Source organism: Danio rerio, chromosome 19, assembly GCF_052040795.2.
Source record: "Danio rerio strain M-AB ecotype USA chromosome 19, GRCz13ab, whole genome shotgun sequence".
NCBI classification, from domain to species: Eukaryota; Metazoa; Chordata; class Actinopteri; order Cypriniformes; family Danionidae; genus Danio; species Danio rerio.
In genome coordinates, this window is record NC_141039.2 from 46,190,873 (window position 1) to 46,211,976 (window position 21,104).

The 21,104-nt window shown below is 32.9% G+C and overlaps 2 protein-coding genes across 2 annotated transcripts in view; both read left to right on the plus strand.

The window, feature by feature from the left end:
- Window positions 1-4,136, plus strand: part of wasf2 (WASP family member 2) — a gene marked incomplete in the record, with an annotated part of 185,745 nt that extends 181,609 nt beyond the window's left edge. Inside the window, 2 exon segments of the mRNA NM_001328190.1 lie at window positions 1,984-2,008; window positions 4,107-4,136.
- cap1 (CAP, adenylate cyclase-associated protein 1 (yeast)) lies at window positions 41-21,053 on the plus strand (the record flags this gene model as incomplete). Its single annotated transcript, NM_199909.2, is given in 13 exon segments — window positions 41-88; window positions 6,200-6,307; window positions 9,815-9,915; window positions 10,002-10,079; window positions 10,448-10,591; window positions 11,662-11,747; window positions 11,840-11,945; window positions 12,270-12,432; window positions 14,095-14,267; window positions 17,371-17,494; window positions 17,571-17,653; window positions 19,017-19,160; window positions 20,714-21,053. Coding segments are annotated over 12 exon segments (1,392 nt in total). The 3' UTR covers window positions 20,798-21,053.
- Window positions 21,054-21,104: the final 51 nt, after the last annotated feature.

The following is a 21,104-nucleotide window of genomic DNA, read 5'->3' on the forward strand; positions in this document are numbered from 1 at the left end:
GGAAGAGAACGCAGACGGAGAGCCGAAACACACCCATACAACATCCCAACTAAAGCAGGACCACCGGAACATTATTCACACGGCGACGGTAAGCAAAGCACGCGGAATGCATTGTTTACAGGATTAGATATCTGTGAGGAACGACTTGCCGGCGGAAATCTGCGCAAATCATGACAACTGAAACGGGCATCGCTCGCAATATAGCTGTAATACGTGCATATTACATACAGTGGCATTATGCTTTGTATGTTTATTATATATCTGTGCATATGTGTACATTTCATATCAGCACTGAAACGCGTCGGTTGGAAAAGTTCCTGATCTTGCAGAGCTCAGCGGTTGTGATGGGAAGTCTCTTCTGCGAATCGGTTCCTTTGAACACTTCGAAATGTTAAACGATTCTTTGGCGGCTTTAACGTTACATAATTTTCATTTTTCTTTTAGCGTCTGCGTTTATATATTTAACCCATAAATGTTTAATTATCATATATTTTAGCAAGAGATTAAAACCTAGCATATTCATTATTGTTGGTTTTCGTTCCTGAGTTGATTAGACTTGAAACTGATTCAATGAGAAACCGATTCACTCAGAAGATCCGACTCGAATGAACGCTTAAAATCGCATAGACTGCGAATGTAGGAAGTGGGGCGGGCGTCAAGTGCAGGAAATCCAAACACAAGCTCGTCGTGTTCGATATATTGCTTCCGTTTTCAGGTTATTTTCTATAAACAGTCGCTCTTTATTGTGTGAACGAGCTCGCGAGTGTGGCCCCGGCCGGCCTGATTATTCAGTCAAATCACATCACATCACATCTCTTGGCTTGCCTCCTGCCTCGTATCCTATTGCAATCCAATTAATGGCTTGATTTCCTGTCAAGAAACACAGTGAGCGTGTATTGTGTCGCGTGTTTTTTATTTTAATGAATGTGGCACAGCTCATCCTGCGCTATGCCGAGAATGGATGTGATCTGGCCTAGTTTTGAAGCATAAATGACCTGTTTTGTGTCCAGAAGCACAGCTTGCTGCAATATACTTGAGGTTTGAATGTCGCCTCAATATACTGTAGTTTTATCGTGATCTGTGTATCTTTAGGGTGTTGCCTATACAATTTAGTGCAGGTGTGTATTGCAGAGCTGCTGTACTAAACTAAAGCAAACTATTGCCTTCAAGGGTTAGTTCACCCACACATGTAAATTCCTTCACCTTTTGATCAATCTCAAGTCCTTCTGTTGAACACAAAGTCAGGTATTTTGAAAAATGTTGTAAACTAAAAAAAAGCAGCCCTTGAACATGAAATAATATTGAAGTTAATGGCAGTTTTTTTTTTCTTTGTGTTCCTTTGTGTTAAACTGAACTCAAACAGGTTTTTATTAAATGAAGGGAGAGTCAAGGATTGCAGAATATTTGGGCCAACTATCTTTCTAAGTTTGTCTTAATGCTTAATGCCTAGTGAAGTTCAAGTCAAAGTTGTGGCCGTTTTTTCTCTGAACTGCAGCTTTATTTCTTGCATTTTTGAGAAAAATTAATATTTTTATCCATTTCTCAGTGAATATAGGTGATATATTTTGGTGCATTTAAACAAAACAGAATTATAGATATATTTATTCAAATAATATTTTAGTCACCAAACATATTTAGAAATTGAAAGTCAATACAATTAAATTCAAGCTATATATATATATATATATATATATATATATATATATATATATATATATATATATATATATATATAATTATCAACTGCAAAATTAAGTGTTTAAATTTTTTGCTGCATGATTTTTTTTTTCCTCTTTTAAACATTTTTTTTTTTTGTGACATATATTTATTACTTTTTTCTATTTGCATATCACAACAGATTACACATTTCCAGAATAATAATCATGAAGACACAGCCAACTTTTTACACCATATTCTCCCTTTTCAGGAATCAAGGAATTTCAGGAAGTTATTAAAAGGTCTCCAGATATCTTCAAACACTTTTTGTTTCTTTTTGACGATGTATGAGATCTTTTCCATTGACAAACTTGACTCCATGTCTTTAATCCGCTTTTCAATTCTAGGTTCATTTACATTTTTCCAATCACGAGCAATAATACGTTTAAAAATCTTAGAATCCAAACTCTTTTTTTAAAATTTGTATTTAATATTTTCATAACATAAATTTGGGTATAGAGTTTTAAATTAGCTTCAAATTTGGCTTCAGTACTGACTGATCTAATGTATATGCACAGATATAATATTGTAAAGCTTCCTATTTATAATATGAATTCAACAGATAGATATGTAAAGGGTGTACTTGTGTATGCTGAGCACTGTATAAACCTTTAGAAATCACTAGTTTTGTCCTCTTCAGTGCAGTATATCTTGCGAATCTGATTTTTTTTTAACTAAGTTTGTGTTGCTATTCTAAAATAGACATGAACTTATGCATCAGTAGAAACAATTAGACCCTCAAAAAGATTTAAAGTTTGGCAGAAATGTTAAAAGTTACCTATTTTTTTTTTAAGATCTGAGGAAGGAACAGGCTTCAATTAATAACAAGCAACCCAGAAAAATACATTTTAATAATAAATTTAAAGGCAACCCAAATTGATTATTTAGTTAGATTTTTTTCTTTCTAAATGGGTGATAGCTTTAGTAACTCTTATAATAATAATAATAATAATAATAATAATAATAATAATAATTATAATGTTGAGATGGCTAGATGGCTGTTTCAGAATAATTATTGCCTCTTGAGAACACCAGGATCCAGTCTAAAACACAAGGCAATTTGACTAAACTAATTTGAATGTGTATATATTTTCTTACAATATGGGAGAAAGAAAAAATGGCGAAAGAACAAATTTGACTCTAGTTTGACTTCAGCCTGCGTGTGCACTTCTGCCAGAGCTGCTATCTTTATTACGTTTGGCCAAAGTTGAGATTCTGCTGACTGTTTGTATGATTCGCTCATGTGTTTTTATTTCTTCAACAGCGAATTTGCATCTGTAATTTATTATGTATATTTTGTCCTGTGTAATCAAGTGTTTTGCTCACTCCAGCCTCAGTCAGGCTGCACAATTTATCGTTTCAGCATTGATATTGTAGATTCTGCAATGTGACCACTGCAGATTCACACATTGCAATATCAAGTTGGGATTTTTTATATTTATATCTATATAGGTGTTATTTTTGCATTTGGTTATTGAATGTCTGTACATTATTACTGTTAAGACTTAAAAATATATAAAAAAAATTATTTATTTAAAAATTTATTTATTAAAATCTATTTATTTATTTATTTATTTCCATTTTCATCTGTGCTTAAATTTGTTTATTTTATTTTGCCTATTTTTTGATAATTTCGTATATTTTATGCAGATGTGCTCCCCTACAAAATCATCCCAACCAATGTAAAACTATGCATTCTTTCCAAATAGTTGCTCAAGTCATGTTGTGGAATTTTTATTAATATCGCAATATATCGCAGAAAAGCAAAACATTGCGATGTCCGTTTTTTTTTTTTCCAGTATTGTTCAGCCCTTTGTCCAATATTGTGCAATCCATAGCCACTTGTGCCCACAGAGGAATCGGTTCTTGTTTTAATAATCAATATGAAATTACTTTATTTACTTTATCAATTTCATCCTTGTGTGCTGTTGGGGATGTTTTCATCCACTCTGAGGTGATTTTGAGTCTTAATTTGGCCACTAGTTACTTTGTTTCTGCAAACTAAGGGCACTCTGGGCAAATTGAATCCCCTTTCAATATGTTGGTGGCTGTTTTTGCCCCATTGGTCTCCATTTATAGTAACAGTTTTGGATTGCAAAGCCATGACACCATATAATCATGCATTCATGATTGTAAGTTTTCCCTGTTGGAAATGTGCAATTTTTTTTTACTGGGGGTGATCATCAGTTTCAGTGCCAAAAAATAGCTTGATTTCTTTGTTATAAAGATTATAGTGTGTGTGTCTGAGAGGGAGACCTTTGCACACTTATCTTGATATGTCTGACAAAAAACCACAAGCACATGATCTCTTACACTTTAAAAAGTGAAAACTTAAATTAATTTGACTTGTTACAATTAAATTAATTAAGTTTGACTTAATTTGACAGTTTTCAGAAATTAAATATTAAAATTTTAAATATTTATTTAAGAGAACAATAATAAAAACCTCATACAGTACAAATAATTTTCTTCCCATGTTAATATAATAATAATAATAATAATAATAATAATAATAATAATTTTGTTTTGTGGCAAGTACATTGTTTGCTATTAATACGTTTACTTGCCATAAATCAGGGGTGCCCAAACTCTGTCCTGGAGCGCCGGTGTCCTGCATAGTTTAGCTCCAACTTGCTTCAACACACCTGCCAGGAGTTTCTAGCATATCTAGAAAGAGCTTGATTAGCTGGTTCAGGTGTGTCTGTTTAGGGTTGGAACTAAATTCTGCAGGACACCTGCCCTCCAGGACCAAGTTTGGGCACCTCTGTTATAAATAAATTACTAAAACTTGTTACACCTAAAACAACTAAGTTTAATACTGAAAACTGTTGTAAATTACGTTTGTCAAACTTAATTCATTTAATTATAACAAGTCAAAGTAATAATGTTTTCACTTTTTACAGTGTAGAACATGAGTGTATATATGCACGCACACTATAATCTGCAGTTTTACTCAATAGAACTCCATTTAAAAGTCAGAAACATTTTTGCACGGGGTATCTAAAGAGTTAATGCTGCCAACTAATGATCAACAGTAAAAATTACAAATTGTACCTCATCCCAACATGACTTTGGCTTTGCCATGACATTAAAAAATGTTGCTATAATGGAAGTCAATGGGGCAAAAAAAGCCCCCAACATAATGAAGAGGTAGTAAATCTGAACTATACACAAGAGTTTGATGCTAGTAGTATTTCAAACACTCATCATAAACTACAGTCTTAATCATTTAGTTGTACAGTTATAATGCAGTCTCTGGAAATTTGTAAGTTACAAATACTTGGAGTTTTCTCTCAGGAATTGGTGCAAGCTCTCATTAGTAGCAGGTGATTATGGGCTCATATGGATACCTGTGCATTATCTCCCTGAAGAGTCATTGAGGGAGCGAGTCAGTGAGCCAGATTCATGAATCAGGTTTCTGTTACGTAATGTTACCTGTGACTGTGTGTTTATGTGAAGGGGCAGTAAAAGAGGGACTCGCCCTTTGAAAGTTGCCCAAAGAAGGCAAACAACATCTACTTCCTGATTATTGTGTATATATTAAGAGTTTAGCCATAGCTTTATGTTTAACTTTTCACCAATTGCATTTTTTTTTCCTTCAGCATTTTTGTGAGACATGTTAAGACGCGTACTGCATTCTCTTTATAAGCTCTGGTCACATTTCCTTTTTTGTGTTGTACTTTTTTGATGCTGTTGATCTTTTTGCTGAAGTTATAACTTATAATGGATGAGCTGGAAATGTTTTGAATTATGGCTGCACTATAAATATATATATAATATTTTTTTTATATATATATATATATTTATTATATATATATATATATATATATATATATATATATATATATATATATATATATATATATATATATATATATATATTTTTTTTTTTATATATACATATATATATATATATATATATATATATATATATATATATATATATATATATATATATATATATATATATATATATATATATATATATATATATATATTTATATATATATATATATATTTATATATATATATATATATGTGTATATATATATTTATATATATATATATATATATATATATATATATATATATATATATATATGTGTATATATATATTTATATATATATATATATATATATGTATATATATATTTATATATATATATATGTGTATATATATATATATATATATATATATATATATATATATATATATATATATATATATATATATATATATATATATATATATATATATATATATATATAGTACAAATGTATTGCCAAAGCGTTTCTGAAGTTTGCATAAATTCTGTCCTGTCTGTCGTTCTGTGAAACTGTACATGCGTAAACACAGTAAATAGTAGTAGTAAAAAAGAAAATCTGAATAAACTACGTTTAACAATCCCCATTTTAGGATAAACCAATAATAACAATCAGTATATTTCCAATGATTCATTTCTAACCATCTCTTTCTGCTCAGGCATGGCAGATCTGGCGGGTCTAGTGCAGCGTCTGGAGGTGGCTGTGGGCCGTCTGGAGTCCATGTCCAGTTCTGGCAGTGGAGGCGGCCCTGCTGCTGGATCTGGAGGTAATAACAACCACATCTGACTGACAATAATCAGTGGCGCTTACAAACTGAGTAGGGTTGTAACGGTATGAATTTTTCACGGTATGATAATCGTCTAAAACAATACCACGGTTTGACGGTTTTGCGGTATACGGTATGTTACAAATGTTACAAAATAATAGAACAGTGAAGCAAATTTGACTTTTTCCAAATAATATATTTTTAGTTACTATAAACAACACCACTTACAATAAACAAATAAAAATAAGAAAATAATAAATAATGTGTCAAAGTCCAAATAAAGTCCAAATAAACATGGTGCAAATCCTCAGTAAAAAATAGATATAAATATTTACTATACTATAAATAGTTACATAACGAAACTAGATTCAATATGGAACATCCTTAAGTTTTATGTGCCAGCATGGATATGGTTGTCTGTGGATATGGATTTGGAAATGGTTGTCTGCAATGCAGACAAACAGCTTCACCTTCATTTGCGTCTTTTGAAAACAGCAAGAGCAGCAGTTCGTCTTTGCTGTGTCACTGTTTTGTCATGTTTCTGTGCTGCTGTGCATGCAAAAGTACTTAGTATGAGAATTATTTCATGCAAAACTTTTTTTTTGGCGTTTTATTTAGCCGCGCATAAATGTATGCCTATCTCTCATTCCGTGTTGTTCAAGAAGCTTGGTCCACAAACAAAAGCGAAACCTATGCTTATTGGTTGTGATATAGCGAGTTTGAACCAATCTGGGCATGGAGGAGGGACAATGCATCAATGTATCATGTCTGATATGTCCGGAGACACAGTGACGAGCGTTTCTTTGTCAAATCAGCGTTGTCAAATGTTGATGACGTAACCGCACTAATTCCAGAGCTTCTGAGATTCTCTTCTTTATGCCAATCTTTGAATTGTATGAATCGGATCAGCGGATCAAAAGTTATTAAACATTTAAGAGCTATACTTATTTTTAGCCGCGGGCGGCTGTCTCGGTCTTTAAGGGTTAAAACCGTTGATATGCAATTGTTCAAGGTATGATAATCGTGCACGTTCAAATCGTGGTAAACCGTCATACCGGTATATTGTTACAACCCTAAAACTGAGTCTTAAATTTTGCTGTTTAAAATTGTCTCTCTCAAACTCCAATATTGCAGGCAACTGGAGGTGGATGTGCTGTACGTTTTTAGTTTGTGGCTTTGCTAAAAAAAAACCTACATTCAAAGAGAACTTAATTAGTTATATTAATTAATAGTCTACTTTTGTTCAGCTTAGACTTCTACAGATAAGCCTTATAGACATCACATGCTGTTGTGTAAAGAAGATATTCAATATGGCTATTTAGCTTGTTTATTAAAAAAAGTTGTTTTCTGGCGCTATAAATAAAATACAATTAACTTGACTTTAAGGGGGGCGGGGGAAGCCGTTGGGAGGGCGGGGCGCCCCCAAATATGGTAGAGGAAACATGGTGTTTATATATACATTTAATAAATATACACCATATGCACACTTAATTTGTCACACCAAACTTTTATTTTGGATGTGATTAATGCATTTAAGTTTGCCCAGCACTTAAATTTGTTGTGATTTTACTTTGTTGTATATTTTTTACAGTGTGAGAGTCAGAACTGAGTACATAAATAGATTATCAGGTTAAAGTAGGCAGGGCCACTGAGTCGCACCCACTTATTATCTAATCCCCTTAGGACCAATAGGAGTTAGAGAAGTGTTTAACTTCCATAATTAGCTTTTCTAGAAAATTTGTCAAGTTTCAAGCCATTTTAAACTCCCAAAATCAACTATTTGGTTTTGTCCTGGATTTCTAGGAAATGATGCCACACCAGTTGATTCTTCAGTTTCACTTAGACAATATCAGGACCTCAAGTTACCTCAACAGCCACTTTTGCAATCATAGTGAAACTCTACCATTGTGACATTTTGAGTGCTTGTTTCTGAGTGTGTTGTTTTTGTGTTATGATTACGGCTGCACAATACATCGTTTGAGCCATCGATATGGCAATGTCTGAATGCTCTAATCGCAGGATTGGATTATTTATTAAATATTACAACATAAAGATATTATTATTTTCAAACTGTTTAAACAAAGATGACCATGTTATTTTGTTTAGTTCTATTTATGTACCTGAATTAAACTCTCCAGAATACATGCCATAAAGCAGGGGTTTTCAAACTTTTTAATCTCTGGGGCCCCCAAATATGATGATTCTTTTGCCTAAAGTTTAAAGGCATTAGTGTATTTCAAGTATAAATATGTAAACAAAAAATCTGTATAACGTAAAGACATTATAGTTCATATTTCACAGGCATTCAAAATGGTATTGTTTTTAAAACTAATTATATTATTAGTTGGCAACTCACTATAGCCAAAAATGATTGTCAGATATTTTATATTTTATTAAAAAAAAAGCAAAAACAACAACAAAATATTTACATTAACTGAACATGATAGGTTTTCTAGAAAAGGCACTGATTGATGAAAAGTTAAACCTGGACATTTTGTAACATTTGTAGTTTCTGTATGTTTTTTTTTTTCCCCCTGTCTTGTATTTATGGAAAACTGCAAAATATTTACATCGAACTTCTGTGTCTGCTTACCGTGCCTTTCGTGCCACTTCCTCTCCAAATAACTCTTTTGACGATGTCTTTGGTAGCTGGTAATAACAATGCTTCGCCAACTGTGTGCGGCTTCTTAGCACGCGCAGTGTGGAGTGATGCCAAATATGATGCTTTTAAACACCTCTCAGGGATTAATGCTTGCTGCCGAAAAATACTAGCCTGCCGGGCCAAACACAACCCCTGATGTTTGAAATAGTCAATCGATTTTTCTGCCTCATTGGGATGTTTCTGCTGATGGCGCTTGAGCTTAGATGGTTTCATGCATTTGTTGGAGAGAATCTCTTGACAAAGAACACACTGGGGTCTATCGGGATTCTCTAAAAATCTTTCCATCATCTGTCCTGCACTTATAGCCGTTAATTGCTCCATTCGGTAATTGCCCCATTCTCTATGCAAAACCTTAAAGAGCTCAAAGGATTTTGAGATAAACACATACAAATTAAGTATCCACTTGTATAAATCATAAAACTATATATAGATTAATAATTTAGAGTCATAAATAATTTTAGGATTGGAAAAAAAATATTTCGTAAATCTTTTTTTTTTTTCTGCCAAGTTTTTCGCGGACTCCCTAGCACTCTCTTAGGTCCCACCAGGGGTCCGCGGACCTTATTTTGAAAACACCTGCCATAAAGCACTGTATATTTCACTTTTATCTCTGATCTTTTGTATATGCTTGTAAATTTTTATAGTTTATGCAGATGCACTGCAAAGAAGACTTGATCATCCCAAACTATCTACATGAATGAAATCTTTCCGAATAGAGCTATTAAGTTAATCTGGTGCAATTATATTCATATCGCAGAAAAACTAAACATTGCAATGTCAGATGTTTCCAATATTGAATGGTCATGATAATGCAACTGCTCTTTTTTTTTTCCTCTTCTCTTTAGCCGTGGGAGTGTACGTTGAAGCCTATGACGGCCTGATCTCTGGTCCTTTGGCTCAGTACTTTACCCTCAGTCAGAAGATAGGGGGTGACGTCCTGAAGCATGTATGTAATGCGGTGTGATTATTGTTTCTGATCACTGGTTTGCATTGATAACGAGTGCACTCAGAGTCATTGCTTCTGTGTTATAGGCTGAGATGATGAAGCAGGCCTTTACCAGTCAACGACAGCTGCTGGCCACTGCTTCCTGCTCTCAGAAACCCTCTGATGTGAGTGTGATTAAGCTGCATTGTGCTGCATAGTTAGATAAGGTGTAAAGTACGATTAGAAATGTTTAGGTTGGTATTTTATTTTAGTTTGAATGTTTGTTATGCTCAACAAGCAAAATTACATGAAATTAACCTCAAAATAAATGAAAGACGCTTATAAAATTATAATTTTGAGACCAGGCATGATCAAACTGTCTATACTAGATATCAAATTCTAGGTCGACTCATTTGTATCTACTCTATAATGAAGACCCACCTAAATGTAATTACTGCTCTTACTATCAAACATATTCTGTTGGAATATACAAGTTTGAATAAATCATTTAATGATATTTTCCTCCCTCCGTCTCTGTCTGTTGTGTGTGCAGCCTGTTCTGAATGCTCTGCTGGCCCCCGTGTCTAAAGCCATCCAGGATGTTCAGGCGTTTCGAGAGAAGAACCGCTCCTCTCCTTTCTTTAACCACCTCTCTGCCGTCAGCGAAAGTGTTCCTGCTCTCGGCTGGGTTGCCATGGTAAGACCGGACAGTCTGGGGCTCTGTTTAAAAATGAAACGATAATGGGACTTTTACACTAGCAAGAAAGTTTCTTGCTTTAACAGCATTCAATACTCTCTGGGTTAAACTGACCATTAGCTCAAATGTTTAAAATGTACCTTTTTTAAATTTTATCTTAGTTTTTAGTCATTAAAATTAAATTTATAAAATGCAAGTCAATGGCTCTCAGCAATTAGAGGCTGAAATTTATATACAGTATGGCTGTGTGATTTTGAACAACGTGATAATTGATATGCAAGAGGATATTAAAAACTAATGTTATAATTGTAGGTGGGCATAGATTCATTTTTTAAAATCTAGATTAATCTCACGGTAATCTTGGAATTAATCTAGATTAAAATTGCTCATTTGAATTCCGCCGAGGGCATTTAGAATGTGTGTGATACCCAAATAAAGACTAAAAGTAAGTCTTTGAGAGCGGGTTTCTCAAGCCAGGTGGCGCATTAGACCAGGGGCTCATCTTCTGTTTCCAAAATGCATCACAAACTGCTTGAGAAACTGTTCTACTATGCCTATTCATTATTCGAGAGACAGTCCAATACATCACGTGCACTGTGTTTGCCACGTCTATAAGTTACGAAAAACATTAAATTGCAAACTAAAACATATCATTTTATTATATGGTTTGGAATTTGATGTTTTATGAGATTATTTGCTTTTTTTTTTTTTTTTTTTTTTTTTTTTTTTTTTGCGCTTAATTGAGAATTTTCCAGGATCGCAAAAACTTGTGACTCTTTGTTGATTTTTGTGTTGGATTTAGCAATTTTGAAAAACTAGGGGGTCTGACTCATTATAGAAGCAATTCTATAGAAACGTCAATTACTAGTAGTTCAATTTTGTTCTGTTCACACTACACACTGAATTTTTTTTTTCAGATTATCTGGAAATAGTTTGATTGTAAAGCTCTAAAAGGTGGTCTGATTAAACTTGGCTGAAGTTTATTAAATACTTTCAAGTCTTTGGTTTTCTTGCTGCATGAGTTTTGTTTCAGTCTGAAAAAGGTTTATGGAATCTTTTCGATGTTTTAGGCCCCAAAGCCTGGCCCCTATGTGAAGGAGATGCAGGACGCAGCCATGTTTTACACAAACCGTGTGCTCAAGGATTACAAGGAGAAGTACGTGTCTGTTATCTGAACACAGTGTTTCTGTACACCAGCAAAGCGGTTTATTAATCCTTTCCCTATCTGCTTTATTGTCTTGTTTTTAGGGATAAGACTCATGTGGAATGGGTCAATGCTTATGTGACCATTTGGACCGAGCTGCAAGCCTACATCAAGCAGCACCACACCACTGGACTGAGCTGGAGCAAGACTGTGAGTCCCATTCATGTTCAGTTTTTTTGCTACACAGATATACATTAAAACTGTTGAACAGTTATTAGAAGTTGAACAGTTGAAGTCATTGGAAATGAGTTATTAATGTTTATCATGCTATTATGTTTATAAATGTGTTGAAAATCTTCTCTCCGTTAAACAGAAATTGGGAAAAAGGTTTGCAGGGGCTAATAATTTAGGAGGAATAATAATTCTGACTTCAACTGTATATACACAGTGTACATATAAAATTCATATTGTGTTCATACAATTTATTCTCTATATATTTTTAATCCTACATATTGAATTGTTTTTGTTTTTTAGGGTCCCGTAGCTGCTGCTGCTGGAGGAGGAGCCCCAGCACCGCCTCCTCCAGGACCTCCTCCACCCCCAATGGACCTAAACAAGTCATCAGGTGGAGACTCCGAACCGACCAATCGAAATGCTCTCTTTGCCTCCATCAACAAAGGATCTGACATCACTAAAGGTATTACAGCTAGATATACAGTTGAAGTCTGAATTATTAGTCCCCCAAAATTTTAGCCCCTCCCTGTATATGTTTCCCCAATTTCTGTTTAACAGAGAGCAGATTGTTTTAACACATTCCTAAACAGGATAGTTTTAATAACTTATTTTTAATAACTGATTTATTTTATCGTTGCCATGATGACAGTAAATATTTGACAAGATATTTTTAAAGATACTAGTATTCAGCTTAAAGTGACACTTAAAGGCTTATTTAGGTAAGCGGGCTAGGGTAATTAGGGAAGTTCCTGTGTAACGATGGTTTGTTCTGTAGACTATCGAAACAAATACAGCTTAAGATGGCTAAAAATATTGACCTTAAAACGATTTAAAAAAATTAAAAACTGCTTTTATTCTAGCCGAAATAAACCAAATAAGACTTTCTCCAGAGGAAAAAATATTATAGGAAATACTGTGAAAAATTCTTTGCTGTTAAACATAATTTGGGAAATAATTGATAAAAAAAAATTCACAGAAGGGCAAGTAATTTTGACTTCGTGCGTAGTAGGACAAAAGCTTTTGATGCCGCAAAGAGCTTTCAGTGCCACTTTTATTGCTTTTAGAGTGATTGAGGTTTGATTACTGAAGCTTTGATCGGTGCTTTTGGCTGATTGGAAATGAGGCTGTTGGTTCTGCTTAATGTGCTGTAATGAAAGCAACAGTAAATATGAAAAGGTCACTGAAGTACTCATGGTTAAATAAGCAATTGGGCTTGGTGTCAAATAATGCAGTCTTGACATTATTATTATGCAAAATTAATAACAGTGATACAAATTAATGACTGCCATTATAACAGGTTTTATTTTATTTTTTAAATTAAAATGCTAAGAGCAGTAATAAAATGAATTAATATACTTTTTCTATATTTATGCATTTATCAATTTGTTTCTTCATTACTATTACAACTTATAATAACAGCAATAACCGGTGCAACAATTTTATTATTATTATTATTATTATTATTATTAATAATAATATTAAATTTAATAATAGTTAATAACTAGTGGTAACTTAATAGTCGTCAGTAGTAGTAGTTGTAAGTAGTAGTAGTAGTCGTCGGTGGTGGTAGTAGTAGTTGTCGTCGTTAATAGTAGTAGTAGTTGTCGTAGTGGTAGTCGTTGTAAGTAGTAATAGTAGTTGTTGTATTCAGTAGTAGTAGTCGTCAGTAGTAGTAGTAATCCTTGTTAGTATTAGTAGTTGTCGTCAGTAGTAGTAGTAGTAGTTTTTAGGGCTGCAATCGATTAAAAATCAATAAAAAACAATTACTAAAAGTGTTGGCAATGAATTTCATTATCTATTCGTTGTGTTTATTTATAAATAAATGTATAATCTGTAAATTAAAATAAATTATAATTTATTATTATTATAAATTAAAATTAGCATTACTGTTATCTTTATTAAATAGATAAGGTTACAGAGCTGTTATAATTGCCTAATGAAAAATAATAATAATAATTTATTTTATTTAGATCTTAAATCATTTTTCATAATTTATTTTTATGATAATAAAAATTGATAAAGTACATTTTTCATTCTATTGTCCCCGCTCTGTGCCTGCATATAATATAATGCAGATTTGGGTTTAGTGTTTAATTTTCCTCTGTGCCTTTTAACTCTCCTGCAGGCCTGAAGCATGTGTCTGATGACCAGAAGACCCATAAGAATCCTGGGCTCAGAGGTCAGACAGGGCCTTCAGTGTCCGGTCCTAAACCCTTCACTCCACGGCCCACAGCCACCGCCAGCCCGGCCCGCTCCCTGCCCCCAGTGCTGGAGCTGGACGGCAAGAAATGGAAAGTGGTGAGTGAGCTAAATCAGACTATAATCGGCTCTCAGACGTTTTAAAAATGCCATTTAGAAACATTCTTTCCAGCTCAGCTGAGTTTATAAGTGCTTACAAATAATACTACTAAAATATGTCTTGAACTTCGCTAGCATAAACAAACCTGGACTAATGCTGCATTTCAATACTCATACTATCCGTTCTGAATGGTTATTCACACTCAAAATAGCCAAAAGTAGGCATGGGCTGGTTTAAGGTTCTGACCGTATCATAACCTTGGATAAAAATATCACTGTATTGTGATTATTACTCTAAAATATGTTCTTTTTAAATGTCTGGGTATAAACACTAACTTTTTCTCCCCATTGAACACGATATATGTTTGTATATACAAATATATTGGATCGTCAGAGTGGCAATTCGTGGTTGGATGTGTCCCAAATTATATCTGTTATAGGGCCATAGAAGTTTGCCCCGAGCCCGACAAGTACATTTTGATTGACTTTTAAAAGCCCGAAGCCGTTTACAGCCAGACATTATTCAAATGTGCACATGCACACAGCTCTTTTGCCTTTTTTCAAGAAAGAGTCGTTTATATGCGTTTTTACATTATTTATTCATAACAAACATATGCTATAGGCCACTTAGGGAGTTTTAACAAGGAAATAAAATAAGTCCTCTGTAACATCGTAACATCTCAGCACTCTAAACAGGCCTAAATACATACAATAGATACAATCTGGCATTAGGGCGATGGTGAAGCTTAATAATAAAAGAATAATGCCAACATTAGACTATATACTCAGTCTACATTATGATTATGGTTTAAATAATATTTAGTTATAATTTAAAAACCCTTTACTCACCAAGATTAGGCTTTGTAAACATGTTTTTGTGGAGGAGCATTATTGAATCCACTGTAAATGGCTTTAGCGTGGTCCAGCAGCACTGAACACCCTTTCATAGATGTATACATCAGATGTCGCCTGGCCTATTGTTGTCTATTAGAAGGAATGCATCATTAGAACCACCGTTTTAGTACAGAGTAGCGCTCCTTTGAAATGAATGCGGGACCAAGCTGTAATGAAGGACTGTGGTCATCCAGAGCCAGAGATATACACATATACACCTATATCTATGATCGGGAGTTTTCCCGAATTAATATGCAATTTTTTTTTAATTATGAAAATTATAATTTTACATCACTTTTCTACATTGATGGATCAGTGATTGCATGGGCATTGCCGACAAAAAGCTTGTGTTTTTGTGTATGGAAATGTACTTTCCACCCTCACTGTTACATTTGATCTAATTATGTCCTGAAACACAGCTCCTCTCCTGCTTTCAGCTCTCATACTGACGGAGGGAGCGATTTGTTTGTGAATGAATCTCCGTTATGAACGACTCCTTCATTAGCAGACAATAATACAAGTTTCTGGCACCGCAGCATCTCGTTGTCATATTTATTTTGCATTATCCGCTGATTTTATTCAACAAAACATTAAGCCGAGTGTTTAGTGTGAATTGGTGCTACTTTGCCTTATGGTGAATGCAGTAAGTGATTGTATTATCATCAACAACGTTACCTGTTTAGCACAAACCTTCATAACATTTAAAAACATTAATAACGAAATATTACCTATGAAATGTTCTGCCTTTGTGTTTTGTTTTCTTTGTTTGCTCGTTACTACACCCGTAGACATCGCTAAAGTCCAGCATCTTCATGTAATAACACTGTCTTGACTAGTGCGGTTGAATGACACTTATCCTGGGAGCACTGTACAAATATGGCGGCGCTATTGATGCATGCTCAGGGTCCCTATGTGATATCTAGTGTATCTATGGCACCCTTTCGCTGCTGCTGCTACTGGCCGGGATGCACTACTGATCTGGCTAATTTAGCAAGTTTTGGGTAGGACTGTTTGTTTATCTGCCACCAGCCAAGAACATCCATTTCATTTTCCATGACAGCAGCGAGTAAACTCATCATTTTCCCTGTCAGCTTGCTGTACATTGCTGTTTAGCGCTCCACCGTATTACGCAGTGTATGAGTGACCGCCGAAATACATTGACGGCTAGAATGACCATTCTTTTTGAACTAGCGGCTAGCCTGAAATTTGCTCTTTTTGGCTTCTCCGTCATCATTCATTTCACCTTTTGCAAGGATGTTTGTTACCACAGTAAAATCCAATCTTGCACTAATCGAAATGCATCACATGACTGTTCAATTACTACCCAAGCCCCGCCCGACCCTATCTAAATTGATCGAAATTAAGCCCAAACCCATCAAGTCCCTTCGGGTTCGGGCAAAGATCTTGAGCTCTATCCCAAATCATAGTATGTTGAAATGTGCAATCCAAAGTCACATGGATGTGCAGATTTGTGAGTATGTAACAGCTAATATTACCCATTATACACTGTACGTTGCACTTGAATCTACTCGCTCTCAAGTTGTTTCAAAACCTTTGAATTTCTTTTTTCTCCAGTTAAACACAAAATAAATTATTTTAAAGAAAGCTGGAAACTTGTAACCACTAACTTCCATAGTGTTTGCTTTTCTTACAATTTTTGATAGGAGTTGAAATATAAAAGAAATTTGGATTATGTGATTGACAGGGGACGTTTTTAAGCAACATGATGGTCCGTTAATAAGGTAATAGAACAGTCTTAAAGCTTGCATACTCTGCACACAAAAGTATATACAATTTATTTACAAAAGAAACACTTGGGGAAAAACCAGCTTGCTGTTGGAAGTTGTGTTATTGAGGCCAGCAGGGGGCGCTCAACCTGTGGTCTGTGTGAGTCCTAATGCCCCAGTATAGGGAAGGGGACACTACACTGTCAGTTAGCTCAGTCTTTCGGATGCGACATTAAGTCGAGGTCCTGACTTTCTTGTGTCATTAAAAATCTTCACTTAAAGAGTTGATGTGTAATCCCGGTGTCCTAGCCAATTTCCCTCCATCGACCCTTACCCATCATGGCATCCTAATCATCCCAATCCACCCAATGGGCTCAATCACGGTCTCTCCACTCCTCCTATGAAGCACTTTGGGTGTACGGCCATACAATATGCACTATAGGAAACAAAGATAAAGCTGTGTGTGTCGTCTTCACCTCCAGGAAAATCAAGAAGGCGCCCAGAATCTGGTGATCAGCGACACGGAGCTGAAACAGGTGGTTTATGGCTTTAAGTGCAACAACAGCACTTTACAGGTGAAGGGGAAGATCAACTCCATCACTCTAGGTAAGACTACACACCAGCAGCAGTAATCCACTGTTTCTCTACTGGGCTGCAGCGTAACGGCGCTGTTTCTGTGCAGATAACTGCAAGAAGATGGGGCTCGTCTTTGATGATGTTGTGGGAATTGTTGAGGTGATCAACTGCAGAGATGTTAAAATCCAGGTGTGTATTATTGACACTTTGCATTCGTGTACAACTATAGTAGAGGAGAGTAGTGGATCTGAAAATAGGGCTTGGAAGTATTTTTTTATCATTTAAATATGGGATTAGACCTTTAAAAAGGATTAAAACTTGAAACATGGCAGTGATGTGTCACCTATAATATTCAGAATCCTGCTAACAATTTGACCAAATATGCCCCAAAATGACCACCTTGTGCAAGGGCTCACATCATATAATATATAAGGGAATTATGTTTTATTATTTTTAATTAGAATTTTTTAAATATAGTTTATATATTTTCTTTTATGGCTTATACTGTGGGAAAACAAGCAATGAGTATGAAATATTATTTAGAAAATATGTAGTTTCTATTTTAAGTATTTTTCACCCTACTTGTATTTATTACAGTATTGATTTATGCATTAATTTTTTATTTAAAGAAATATATTTGTATTAAACAAATTTATACATTTATTGTAATCAAATATTAGAGAATTATATTATAATTCCACAATTTTAATCTAGATTTGAGTCTTTTATATGTTTTTTTTTATCTTAAAAAATAAGGTTTGATCTCTTTGAATTAAATTTTATTTTTAAGTTTATTTTATAAATCAAATTATTTATGAATTATTTAATTTGTTTTCTACATTTTTCATTTATTTTACACAAACACTTCCGTGGAGCCTAGTTTGAAAACCACTGTTTTTTATTTGTCTTTATTTTATTTTTATTTTTAAAGTAATAAGACTTGATTAATTTAATTGAAATTATTTATGAATTTTATAAAATTAATGAAAAATGTAGAAAATAAATTAAATAATTAATTAATTAACCAATTAATCAAACCTTTATTACTTTAAAAATAAAAATAGAATAAAAGACAAACCAAAAAAATTTGTGGTTTCAAACTAGGCTCCATGAAAGTGTTTGTATAAAATGAATAATGTTTTTTGTTTGTCTTTGTTTGTCTTTTTTTTTTTTTTTTTTAAGTAATAAAGGTTTGATAAATTAGTTTAATTGCATATTTTAATTTTAATAATTACATTTTTTATGAATTATTTTATTTATTTTCTACATTTCATTTTATACAAACATTTCCATGAAGCCTAGTTTGAAAATTATGTTATTCGATATGTTTAAACAAAAAAATAAAAATATTTTTAAAAAAAACGTAATTTTGTGACTTCTAAATTTTTTAATTGCTTTTAAATATTATTTTTTGTTTTTGGGGCTACTTAATGACTTCTAAATGTATTGATTATAATTGCTTTAATTCCCCAGATATTGTTCCAAGTATTAGTCCAGTCTGTTTTGCATGTGCTCTTCATTCTGAGTGGTTTGTTGTTCTCTCAATGTCCAGGTTATTGGTAAAGTGCCAACCATCTCCATCAACAAGACCGATGGCTGCCACGTGTACCTGAGCAAAGACTCCCTGTCGTGTGAAATCGTCAGCGCCAAGAGCTCCGAGATGAACGTTCTGGTGCCCAACAAAGATGGAGAATTCGTAAGTGATGCAATAATTCATTTATGAGTGGTGCTCAGCTGGGTGGCGTACTGAGATTGTGTGATATTTCAAGCATTTTGTATAAACTATATCGGTGCTTCTCAACCATGTTCATAGAGGACCACCAACACATTTAATCAGGAGTATTTATATTTTATTTGTATCTTTTAAATCATTTTAGGTATTTATTTTTGTTATTTACATTTACTATTTACATTTCTTATTTATTTATATTCAGATATAAAATTTTTATATGATACAAATTATGTTTATATATATATATATATATATATATATATATATATATATATATATATATATATATATATATATATATATATATATATATATATATATATATATATATATATAATTTTTTTTTTTTTTTTTTTTTTTAAGGTATTTTTGTTATTTATAATTTTTAAAAAATATTTAGATAAAATGTGTGTATGGTACAAATTATACTTTTATAGTTTTTTTTTTTTTTTTTTTTGGTGTTTATATTGTTTGTTTTAAAAAAAAAAGTTTTTTTGTTATTTTTCTTTTTGTTTTTATTAAGATATAAAATGTATATATGACACAAATTATATTACATTTTTTAATAATGGGCATTTATGTTTGTATTTATTTTTATTGTTATTATTTTAGGTATTTATTTTTGTTATTTATTACATTTCTTTTAGTTATTTATTTGTATTTAGATATAAAATGTGTATATGATACAAATTATATATTTTAAATGTTTATTTATTTATTTTGGGGTATTTATATATTTCATTTATTTATTTAAATTTTTTAGGTATTTTTATGTGTTCATTTTTATATATTTTTTATATTTATTTAATGTTTAGATAATGTGTGTATGATACAAATTGTATTTTTTATAGTTTTTTTTTTGTTGTTTATTAATTTTGGGTACATATTTATAAATTAGGTTTTTAGTTTTTAGTATTTATTTTAGTAAATTATTTAAAAGAATATATTTATTTAGACATTAAATGTGTATATAACACAAATTATATATTGTTTATTTATTTATTTTTAGAGTATTCATTTACATATTTTATTTATTTTTAGGTATTTATTTGTTGTTTTTTAATTTATATTTAGACGTAAAATTTTTATATACACGTTTTATCTAAATATAAATAAAAAAACTAAAATACTTAAAAATATATATATATATAAAAACCCCAAAATAAATAAATAACACAAAATATATAACTTGTATCATATACACATGTTATATGTTTAAATATCTGTTACAAATACACGTATACATAATAAAAAATGCATATAATTTTGTTATTTTGGATGCGATTAATCACAATTAACATGCATATTGTAATACATATTATATTAGCATATATATTTAATTTACTTAATTTTATTATATACAAGTGAAACCAGTTTTAACCGATATTTAATTGTTTCTCAAATTAATCCGAGGTCAACTCAAGCTTTTTTTAATGAACCATAATGTGTGAAAAAGTATGATATTGCACTAAATACTGTGACCGTATATAATTGCTCATGCTTCTGTTTCTCTCCAGACTGAGATCCCAGTCCCTGAACAGTTCAAAACCGTATGGGATGGCAGTAAACTGGTCACCACAGCCACCGAGATCGCCGGATAAAGAGCCGCTGTGTGAACCCCCACCCCCTCCCATGCAGTGTCCAACCTGACTGACCGACCAGCTTAAACTACACTGTACAAGTCCATGCCAACAGGTCAACTCTCCGAGTAGCCAATCACAGCGGCTACAGCAGGCTGAACGCTCTCTCCATTCAAACATTAGCACTTGAAAACCAATGCCAACCGTTGACGTGTTTTCATATGTTCGTTTTGATGTCTTGCAGCCATAATAAACAAAATAACATGTGAACGGCCAACATGAGGAAGCAAGTCATGCTTTTGTTTTATGCTGATTTTGCGTCCCCCCC